General features: G+C 38.6%; 1 protein-coding gene and 1 pseudogene across 2 annotated transcripts in view; both read left to right on the top strand.

The window, feature by feature from the left end:
• The first annotated feature begins 519 nt into the window (after positions 1-519).
• LOC149105518 (uncharacterized) lies at positions 520-2160 on the top strand. Its single transcript, XM_089270723.1, has 2 exons — positions 520-602; positions 1329-2160. Exon 2 carries the CDS (start codon positions 1341-1343, stop codon positions 1995-1997), a length of 657 nt encoding a protein of 218 aa, XP_089126849.1. The 5' UTR covers positions 520-602; positions 1329-1340; the 3' UTR covers positions 1998-2160.
• A 3776-nt stretch (positions 2161-5936) lies between these two features.
• The window catches only part of LOC149105517 (uncharacterized), a 6572-nt pseudogene continuing 667 nt past the window's right edge, over positions 5937-11841 (top strand). Inside the window, exons 1-4 of the transcript XR_016201710.1 lie at positions 5937-7182; positions 7784-8170; positions 8705-8778; positions 10298-11841. The exon at positions 10298-11841 is cut by the window's right edge and continues 667 nt beyond it. The product of XR_016201710.1 is annotated as an uncharacterized LOC149105517 (transcript). The remainder of the gene's footprint in view (positions 7183-7783; positions 8171-8704; positions 8779-10297) is intronic.

The following is an 11841-nucleotide window of genomic DNA, read 5'->3' as shown; positions in this document are numbered from 1 at the left end:
GGCTAGAGGGGAATGGAAAAGAGTGGGTTGCCATGGGAAGAGAAATTGTTATAGCCGTAGGTGTGTCGCATTTAGAGCTATTAGTCTACATAGTTTGAGTGATTTCTGCTGCAAATTGACCAAGATAGTGTTATTTACATACTTGATTTAATATTTGCTTGAGTGTATGACGTCATCAATTATCTCATTTGCATATTTCACTCATTTTTCACGCTTAAATAACTCCGGATCCATTGCAGATATTTGTAAACGGTAAACGGCTTCTTTAATCTTTCGTAGAATTCTATGTGATTAACCTAAAAATTCATGGGGTAAATGTTTGATCATAGTAGCACTTTAAAGACGTGAGAATTATGTATACGCTTGGTGAAGATTCGCATTGAGATATTTGAAGCACAATGTATTTGAATTGCAGAATGTAGATTTAAAGACATTAGAGATTGTCGCTGTTATGTACTTACTTGTTTGCTTGCTCCCTTACTTACTTAATTACTTACTTTTTTCGTTCCGTAATTACAGATTCTTGCGAAGCAATCAGGTGTAAGATTTCAAAAAGAGTAACTGGAATTTATGAACTTGAAATCAAGCATTCCAAATTCCAGGTAAGATGGCTCATGTAATTACAGAATCAATCTATGAATAGAAAAAAAGCAAGTCTATCCTGAGGTAATTTCTTGAGTATCAGTATTACAAACTGCCATTTTAAACACCAACCATCCTTCATTAAAAGATTAAAAGCAAGCTATTAATTTCTTTCACATATCGTACCCTCAAAAAAACAAAAAGTCAAGCTTCCAAAGTATCTAAGATTGTAGAAATTTCGTACCCAATATATCACGGACATTCCAAGAGACGATTGTGCAAGGAATATGTCAGGAGAAAAGTCAACCACACGCCAGGGGTTAAAACCCGGCTTGAGCCTGCGATCCAATCGAAAACCAGTACCTAAGCAGCGGTCAATTTAAGAAAACACCCGACCTTGAGCTCTGAACCTGAGCTCACGATATGACCACGTGATATTGGTCAGTAGATACCTGGTTTTGATAGCTCTCAATTGACCATAATATTGATATCCAATACTTCAAGATTTACCTATAGTTATGGTGCCACTATCTTATTTTTCAAGGTATGGTGTTAAGCGTACTACCGACGTACCTACGTGCGGACAGTCACGTGACAATTCTTTTAGAACAATGGGTGACGAAACTTTTTAAGGTGTGGGGCTACATTTCCGCGCCTTCGGCGCGAAAGAGCTCCGCTATAAATTTGAGGGAGAGGTTTTAAATTCATTGGATTTAATCTTTTCCCCCCCAATGTTCTTTTAAAAGGTGTATTGTGACATGGGTGAACAAATAGGCTGGACACTAATCGCGCGTTTCTCAAACAAAGACAGCAAAAATTGCATGCGTGACGACGGATTCTGGTGGCATGACCAACAAGTTGCCATGGGAACAACAACAGATCCATCCTTTAACTCTGACATGATCTCACCAGCCTTTTGGTTGGTCAGCGGCAGAGGGTTTAAGATCACGCGCAGTGATGACCCCAACCACACTCCTTTGTTACAGACCACACGTAACTGTTTGGCTGGACAAACATTCCGATCAAAAATCACAAGTTATGGCGACTTTAGAAGTGGCAAGGTCTGGGCCAGTAACCAGTGCCAGGGAAGCTGCACGGTTCAATATGGCGGTCAGTACAAGTCAACAGACGGGTTTCAACAGGCTAAGTGCAGTGGAAATATCCAAAGCGCCAACAACATCGGCTTCTGGTGTGACTCAGGTGTTACAGGTGGTGGTGATGGATCGGTGATGATGATTGGTGGAGGAGGAAAATCTTGTTCCCGTGCTGATCACGGGATTGGAATAACAGAAGCAGACGCTGCTTCTTTTGTTGAAAAAAGAGACCCCGGTGAAAGTGAATTTGACTTTGGTTATGAAGCTCATACATATGGCGCTCCATCCCAGTCCTACTCGTTAAATCTGTGGATCCGTTGAGTGGGACTAATCGCAAACATAGGCTACATCTCTAAGGAAATAACGTGTTTCAGATTATGGTTGAACTCTAAATTTCTTGTTACAAGATAAATGTTGTGACAGGTGTTGATTACCAACATTGCAAAAAGACCACGAATTTTCGACAACTTAAGGTGGCCTTGGACTCTCACCACATTTTTTTTTTAACTCTGTAAAAAGTTGCATTTTATCATGCTTATCACAATGCGACAATAAAAAATGGGGGTCGGAGATAGTTTTTTTGTTATAAGGTCTTAAAGCTAAAATTAAGGGCGTTTTGATGGATCATCCTTTTGCTGTAGTAACCTTTTGAGAAATGAAATGAACACCAACATATTCACCAATGATTGGGTAGTTTTTTTGATACCATGATTCCATCAAACGACATAGCGTGTTTATAACGACTCATTAAAATGTACGTCTTAGAAAGTACTGGAGACCGTTTTGATTCACCTCAAGATGGTCTTTTACCGAAAGGACTTACATACCCAAGTATAAGGGGCATAAAAGGTGACAAAGGAAAAAAAATGTTAAGGACCATGATGCAAAAATCTCATAAGTACACATCTTTAAAGCTTTCTTGTAAAGTTTAACTAAAATGTACTGAATTGAATCCATTTTTTGTGTGTACTTTTGGACTCTAAAAACACCATTGCTTTATGCCTTGCTACGTTAAAATATAGGTACCAGTGTGAAAATTTCTTAATTTAAATGTAAATCAATTAGTAATTAGAGCATAGTTGTTTCGAAATACGTTTTTGCAAATGGTTAGAGATGTTGAATATTCATGATTCGTACAAAATGTTGTTTTTTTTGGGGGGGGGGCGGGAATTTATATTTTAGGGTATAGAGTAACGAGTAACGGAGTAACGAGAAAACACGGAAAGAGTCAAAATTTAATTGAAAACGTTAAAAAGTTATAAAATCCTTTAAAAATGTGCACTCTACGTACGCGTCGGAGAAATTTGAAACGACCTTTTGACTCTGAAAGCGCATCAAAAGTTTTCCGTCCACACTACGCGAGAGAAATTAAAAACACAGCAAATACCGGTCTTTTGGATTTGTGTTTGAGGAAAACTCAGGTCATTGAAATCACATGATTATCGTGGTGTGATCGTTTTCGAAAAGCTCTGTTTTTAAAACCGTTTCAGTCCACACAAGAAAGAACACAAAGCCAGGGTTTTTAAATTCTTTCGATTTGAAGAGTCCTTTCGAAAAGCTCCGTTTTCGTGACAAATTACTGTAGACGGTAGGCCTAACCGTAGAATAACGCTCCGTTTTCAAATTTCTCTGGCGCGCGTAGCGTGGATGGAGCCTTAGTTTCAGTATAAGTAGCCACATGAATGCTAACACAATGACGAATTTATTTCAAGCTGCGAGTGATATTTGAAAATTCTCTCAAAATTGCACGAGGCTCTACGCAAGTGTAATCTGAAAGAATCATTAAATACCATGAGTTGTGTAAACCTCAGTTGTTGCTCGAATTTTCATAAGACCCGTCACTTATTATGACTAAGAAAAGGCACGAACGCGCGCGTATTGCAGTCAGCGCAAATTAAAAACTACCGATATTTTTTTTTTGATCCAGACAATGACAAAATAAGTAAATTTCTCAGTACTACACTATTTTCCGTAGTTGGGTGTCATATTCAGTTGTGGATACTTCATTGCTAACGAGTTGCTGTATGAAAATACATTCCTCGTTTGACATTCCAGAGAAGTTTTATTGTGCTGTGTCAGTCAATCAGTTACAGAGACATTTGTGATATTTTCAGTATTTTTTCTCTTGGTTGGGCTTATATTAAAGTGAATTTCTTCTTTGTTGTAAATTTATTGGGATTGCAAGTGTTAAATAAATACAAGACAGGATCATGTCTCTTGATAAACATGGTTCTATTTCCTTGTTAGCGTGGTTCCGTGTCCGACAGAACAAGTCATTAGAAAGCTGGCGCATCGTTTTGCATTACATAATATTATGTTTGACAGCATAACTCCAGACCTCAATTTGACGCTCACCACTTACCTCGTCACCATTAGATTACGCAAGTTAAATTACCTCCGATTCAGTTGAATCAACAGACAGAAAGGGCAGGGGTAGGGGTGGGGTACCGCCACCTGGCCAAACACCCTTAATTCACCCTAGCAAAGAGTCGCATTTCTGCAGGCGTCTCTGTAAGTATATTGATGCCTCCTGCTCTGTCACTATGGACTGTATTTCACAATGTGCGTTGCTAAGGCTAAGCTCGGTTTGCTGGGAAGAGAACTAAGCTGACACAAATCTTTGCCATAATTTGGCCACCCAGTTAAGTGGCAGTTTATCGTAAGATCATCTCAAATTACAGTAGAACAGGAAATGGGTACCTTTTTCCAGCAAAGGTGGGGGCAAACACGCCTTACGTGACACTTCGTCTGTTACAATGTACCATCGATAATGCTCCAAAAATGGGAGGGGTAAAGTGGGTGGGAAGGAACTTGCCCTGCACCAATGCTTCTGGGAAAAAGGCCTGCAACGCGGTGCTCAAATGCTTACATCTAAATCTATTCGAGTCCCGGATGTGACTCCATCCGGGAAACTAACCACGGGGCAGGTCGCATAAAATTATTAATTCCCTTTGGTAATAAATGTCATTTTTTTTTTTCAATGACCTCTGCAAGATTCTCAGGATACACTTGCTGGCGGTTTGTCAACAAAAATACCTATATTCTTGCAAGACCAAACAATTTATTTGTCATCCGTGGCACTTAACCCTAACGTTAAAGTTTCATCCAAACGATGACAGATCAATTGATAACGGTTTCGCTTTACAATTATGTCTTTGCATATCCCGTATACAGGAACAAGAAACTGCTGCTAAAAGGAAATCAAACGTCCAGTTAACACGACAGTCCAGCTTGTTCAGACAACTGTTTGTTGATTAGAACCGGTCATGGAAACAAGAAAACTTCCTCCAAATGTAGCGACGTTCTCCACAAAGGTTCTTCGTTTCTGTCCTTTATTTCGTTGTTGTTGATCGTGTCGCTGTTTTTGAGAATGGAATCGATAAACAGGAAAACAGAAATAAACGAACTGCAAATTTCCAAAGTGGAAAGCCGCATCGAGACAGAATCACTGTAGACAACAGATCACAAAAAGAAAATGAAAACACCAGAAAGTAAGTACATGCAGAGCACTTTGATTTTGAACTGTATTACACGATTGAGTTGTATCAGAACAATCATAATATTGTTAATTGGATGGATGCATGATTTTTTGAAAGACACTGTAGCGACATGTCTATCACCTGTGGGAGGCAAACCTCTCAGTCGAAAAAGTCGATGTTTGTCTGAACGTATGATTCCAATCTGCCGGGGGTGTGTTAAAAATTCTATTGATTATTCAGAAAGAGTTCTCTGCGTCGGTTCTTCTTCAACAGATCTAGGAGAAACAGGACGATAAGCGGGATCGATCGATACAGGAAGTCCCGACAATTCTGAAACCAAACATCTCATACCAGTAATAATTTTACTAAAATGAACAATTGTTTTGCATCCTCTTTTTCCTTATGTCATCGTTTCGACCTAGCCAAAGAAAAACAAAAGAAAAACATCTTTTGCGATGTCTTTCAGTTTAACGGTGTCGTGATATATGTATTATAATTATGGACATATGTTTTTATCTTGTTCTGGGTATGAAATATTTGGCAAGTGTTCAACTAGTTTAAAGGTCTGGCAATGACATTTGGTAAGAGGACTGGGCTTGAGTATTTAGCAACCCTCTAAGTCCCTCTTTGGAGGGTTCAGGGTACTATATCGAAATTTTGATGCTATTAACCGCTGGATTTAGCCATTTGTAGAGAAAAAAAGATTAAAATGAAAACAAAAAAACTCGTTAACGATTTCAAGTGGGTAATTAAAAATTAATATACCCCGATAAGGCTCAAACCGTGAGAGCTCCTGGCTAAGATGAGAAGTACACGAAAGTATATTTATTTCTTCTAAAATCAGTCGAGACAAACACGATAAGCTGTCTTCGTTAAATGTTCGATAATAATGAAATGAATACATGCAAAGGAAACAAAGAACGCGAAATGTAGCGGCAAAATAAACAAAGGTTCTCTCTAGTCGCTTCTCTGTATCATTTATTCAGTTGGGTCCTGCCGTCAAGTTGTTGGCGAGAATCAAACCCCCAAAGGAAGACGGAATCGATGAAAACAAGGCTTGCTATAGATGATATTGAATTACAAAGAATTCTGCAAACAATGCTATTGTGCAGAAAGCAGTGCTGCGGTTTATTGTGAGATTCGAGAAATTTGTTTAACAACACGAGTAGACTCGAATCACACATCACGTAACGCGTGTCGTGGGTGACGCTACACGCGTGCAATACCTCTAAAAATGAGAGCTTTCGGCAAAAAGTTGTTCCTTCTTTTCCTGCCCGCGGCTCAGAATAACGTGAAAGTTCTTTCAGTTTCAGGACATCGCCAAAGAAACAAACGAAATTTGCCCCAGAAACATAATACTCCAACAATATCTCTGCGGCAAGTCCGCCAGGAAATAGACAAGAAGTTAAGTCAAGCGTGCACTAGCAATGACACAATTTGCCAAGTAGGACCGCCAGGGCCACCCGGAGATCCCGGTACGTTCGGATATCCCTGATACAAAGGAGAAAAAGGAGTCCCTGGGATAACAGGGCCGCGGGGACCTTTGGGTCCTGTAGGAGCTCCTGGCCCAAGTGGAAAGCAAGGGCGTCAAGGACCCCAGGGAATTAAGGGCGACATGGGGGAGGAGGGGCCTCGTGGAACCCCTGGGGTAAAAGGAGATGTTGGGGCAATGGGCCGTCCAGGAGAACAGGGCTCGATTGGCTTGAAAGGGAACAAGGGGAACAGGGGCTCTACGGGCCTTAATGGACCAAAAGGAGAATGCATTGTTGACCCAAAGATCAGTATATATCCAGTGTCCCAGGAAGTCTTTATCAACTCAACGGCAATATTTTACTGCTGGGTTGACGGTTAGACATCTAAACAGATAACGTGGAGTAAGCTTGGAGGTGCCTTGCTCAAAGGTACCACTGTGAAAGATGGCGCACTGCATATCAACAATGTACAAAGGTCTCATGTTGGATCATACATGTGCACGGCACATACTGGTCATGGAATTCTAAAGGCTATCAGCAGAATGGGACTGAAAGGTATATACCGCCCTTTACTTTACCTTAATAGGCTACTTTCGATATATTAGAATTCAGCTTGATAGGCGTAGAGGCACATACAAGAGAAATGAATAAACAGGCCCATTCAATTTCCTTTGTTTGTGTTCTACAGGGCTCGCTTCCAAGCTGAATTTTATTAAATTGATAGAATCAAAACCTTACTATTCGAGTTATTCGAGGGTTTTTTTTGTTTTTGTTTTTGTTTTTGTTTTTGTTTTTTTTTTTTTGTCAATTGATGAAAGTTTTGTTTTGCTTTTACGTGGGTAAGCGATCTCAACCTGTTATTTTTGACATCAGGATTTCATATGTGGATCTTTTTTTTAATACGTAAACTAACGGTTCTTTCAAAGATATCTTTTGTTGATTAGACCGAGGTTCTGTAAAGTTCTTGTCAGTCGGTGTCATTCATCCTTCCTTATTTGACACAAAGCCTTAAATATGTCACTTATTTACCGTTACTCCACCATGTTCCTCTATCTGGTAGTGAGAACTCTAATTTTTACTTTGGCTAAGCCTTTTTTTACATCTGTATAGCTTGATAACGCTGCAATTAATGAATGATTTTTTTTTCCCTTTTTAGAACCACCGATATTCACAAACAAACCTCCTGCGCAGGTTGCTTTAAAACGAGGAGAAATTTCAAGCCTTTGTTGTGAAGCTACAGGTTCTCTTCTTCCCAGGATAGAGTGGTCACGTGCTCAACAGTCTTCCGATGTACCGCTGGGTATTCAAGAAAACGGATGCCTTGAGGTCAACACGGTTATAGATAATAGCGAAGGGAATTACATCTGTCGCGCCACAAACCGCTTTCGATTAGCGGAAACGAAAACTACAGTCATTATCATGCCTTCTATAGGTTGGGTATCAGTTCCATATCAGTTAACTTTTGTGGACTGCGTTTTTCTACTGTTCGGAAATCTCCTCAATAACGTTTATGCATCAGCAACAGTAACTTTTATTAATATATAACTGGTTTGCAAGTGGCAGTAGCTCGCAGCCAGCAAAGCGGCTATTCTGGGCGAGCTACATGTACTAAAAATGTGCGGGAGGCGCGGTGGCCTCATGGTTAGTGCGCTCGTCCGCGGATCGAGCTGTCCGGGCTCGAGCCCTGGTCGGGGACACTGTGTTGTGTTCTTGGGCAAGACACTTAACTCTCGCAGTGCCACTCTCCACCCAGGAGTATAAATGGGTACCGGTGAATTGTTAGGGAAACCTAACAAATTGCGGGGGAGTGACCTGCGATGGACTAGCATCCCGTCGAGGGGGAGTAGAGAACTGCTACAGAAACCGGGATAAGCTCCGATCCGGCAGCTGTGAGCCAGTCGGCTCCAAGGCTTCATTTATATGCACTAATACTTTAACAGTTTGATCTAGTTTAGTTACCAGAGAGAATAAGAGAGAAAAAAAGGGAAATCGAAGAAATCAAAAAAAAAAAAAAAAAAAAAAAAATAGTCATAGAGAAATGATAATGTATATTTAAAACACATTTTTTGGTATTCAGTTTACTATAAGATGAGAGTCGGAGTTGTGTACAAGGGGTCAAATAAACTTCCAACTTCCAATGCTGCATCTGCGGTGAGTTCAAACTTAAGTAAAATCAGTCAATTCTTATGCATGCTATAACATTTTTTCATCAATTAGTTATCAATGCTGACATAAGGCGCACGGTTCTCTATGTACTACCCAACCCCCGAAACGTTGAGGTTATCATTCCCTTTCCTTCGCTAATTATCTTGTATAGTGGAGAATTTTTTGTACTCCTCAGAAAGAAATGCAGTACAACTTAGGGAGTAGTTAATAATAAAAAAAGAAAAGTTATAAAATATGAAATCAATCAGTCAGTCAATCAAAGCATAAAGAAAAAAGAATTAAGAGTTAAGGCAGTATTATTATTATTATTATTATTATTATTATTATTTTAATTCGATGTAAGTAGTTTTTGTCACCAATGTATTGTACGTAAATACTTAGTTGTGTTAGTTTCTTGAGTATTGTTAGTATCCTTGTAACTGAGCTTACGATATTGGAAGAAAAGCGTAATATTGTTAACTAATAATTGCTATTGTAAACGACTATCTTAAAATTTTACGTAGAATTGGTGTTAAAAAAAAATTAAGTGATATTGTCAACTTGTAAGTAAGGTTAGTACTGTAAGTAGTATTTTTTTTTTTGCGATAACTGCAGAAATTCTCGCGCGCTCATTGGCTAATTTTCATTGTCAACAAGCTGACAGACAAATGAATTTAAAACTTATGCGACGCGTCAACGAGCGAGAGCGGACAATTTGACAGTTTGTTGTCACATAAAACAAATTGACATCAGTTTTTCACGCGTCTCTCCTGTTACTGACAATGAATTTCGTCATAACATTGTCAAAGTAGACTGCGGATCCACTGGGCTATCTCCTCGTGGATCCACAGCTACTCTGACAATGTTATGACGAAATTCATTGTCAAACACAGGGCAGACGCACGAAAAACTGACCGTGCGTCAATTTGTTAAATACGTAATGTGGCTATTTTATGTAATGTTAGTATTGTAAGTAAGGTTGGTATTGTAATTAATTAATTTCAAAAAATCAATTTTTTTTCAAATTCTGCCGGGTGGTACAGTTATTAAGAGACCCTGCTTATAAAACTTCAATTACCTTGTTGTGTTTTCAGTTCCTTGATTTGCGTGATTAGGAGTTCTTTTTATAGAGTTAACTAAGAAACATGAAATGCAACGTATGGTTACTGCCATTGGTTGTGAAAACTCAATTTGGGAATGTTTTTTTTTTAAACGATATTAAGCGAGTATTTAATTAAGGGACTTCTTTGTTTATATTAGATTGATTTTGGTTACCTGGGTTGAAAATGAGCGACTTTAAATTTATTGCATAGTAAAATAAGCAATTTTCATAACATCGTCAATTTCTCTAGAATCAGTTGTCTCTGAAAATAAAGTAGCCTTGGGTTTTCAATTGAGGATAATTGCATTGCTAGCGCGGAGTGTTCACTCCACACGCTTGAGAATCAGACTTACTTCAAATTTAAAGAAACTGAAGAACCCTACTTTGATCAAACAAAATTTAGATTTGTTTTTTCCCTCGTAGGTCTACTGTGACATGGCATCAAGTTATAAAGGCTGGACCCTAATCGCCCGATTCTCAAACAGTGACAACAAGAACTGGATGCGTGACGACGGACTCTGGTGGTATAACCAACAAGTTGCCATGGGAACATCAGCAGATCCATCCATTAACTCTGACATGATCTCACCAGCTTTTTGGTTGGTCAGCGGCAGAGAGTTTAAGATCACGCGTAGTGATGACCCCAGTCACACTTCTTTGTTACAGACCACAGGTAACTGTTTGGCTGGACAAACATTCCGATCAAAAATCACAAGTTATGGCGACTTTAGAAATGGCAAAGTTTGGGCCAGTGACCAGTGCCTGGGAAGCTGCACGGTTCAATATGGCGGTCAGTACAAGTCAACAGACGGGTTTCAACAGGCTGAGTGCAGTGGAAACATCCAAAGCGCCAACAACATCGGCTTCTGGTGTGATTCAGTTGCTACCATTGGAGCCGGTCATGGATCACTGATGATGATAGGAGGAGGAGGAAGCAGTTGTTCACGTGCTGATCACGGGATTGGAATAACCGAGACTGATGAATCTTCTTTTGTTCTCGGTGCCGGAACTGAATATGACTTTGGTTATGAAGGTAACTCAGGAAGTCGTCCATCCTAGTCCTATTCATTAAATCTGTGGATTCGTTGAGTATGACTAATCACAAGCTTCATCTTCAAGAAAGTTACGTTTCAAGTTGTTGAACTCTAAATTTGTTTTTATAAAATAGATTTTCATACAAGTGCTCATCAACAACATTGCACAGGATTTGACAAAATTAATTCAGTTTAATTTATTTTGGTTTACATTTCGTTTTCATAAGAACGGTATCAGACATTAGGAATGATCAACGATTTTATCTAAAATGAATTTTTGGCTAGATTTCTACTCTATACATTAAAATATTATCATCAACAGAGATACGGCAATAAAGTTTAATAACCAAGCTTGCCTAGCAAGGGATTTTTAATTTCTTGGGATAAAATAAATGCATGCAACTCAATAAATAATAATAATAAAATAACTTTAAAAAAAGACTCAATTAACTTACGTTTTTGAACAGCTTTATTTTTCATTGTAAATATAAATATTGTAACATTATTAGTTAGTTAATATAGTTTGTTTTAGGTGAGGTCACCGTTATAGTCTTGTTTAAATGAGACTGGAGGGTAAATGAGCTGTTAGGTTTTCGAGTTAAACCACAGTCTAGTTATGTCTAATTGTAGGACATAAGAGATGAAGGAAGAATTTGCAGTTTACAGTTTGGTTAAGGGAGAACAAAAAGAAAAAAAAAAATCTATGTTATAGGACAAAAAAAATAAATAGATAAATAAACAAACAAAATCCATTAGGTGCTTGGGATTTCTGGTTTTATGGTATTATTTAAGGGTAATGCATAAGTGACGCGGTTTCCGTGATTTTGAGTTTAAATGATAGTGATTTAATGATTGTTCAGTTCTGTTGTTGATTTAGTAGTGACAAATATTTTGATAATTTTTATATAAGACCTGTATCTTTGTGTGTGATAT

The sequence above is a fragment of the Orbicella faveolata genome, unplaced genomic scaffold, assembly GCF_042242905.1.
Source record: "Orbicella faveolata isolate gen_17 unplaced genomic scaffold, um_ofav_v1 contig_34, whole genome shotgun sequence".
Lineage (NCBI taxonomy): Eukaryota > Metazoa > Cnidaria > Anthozoa > Scleractinia > Merulinidae > Orbicella > Orbicella faveolata.
The sequence above is the reverse complement of the archived record's forward strand: the minus strand, read 5'-3'. Positions and strand labels throughout refer to the sequence as shown.

Coding starts and splice junctions, on each gene's coding strand:
- LOC149105518 (XM_089270723.1), top strand. CDS start 1,341: ATGGGTGAACAAATAGGCTGGACACTAATCGCGCGTTTCTCAAACAAA.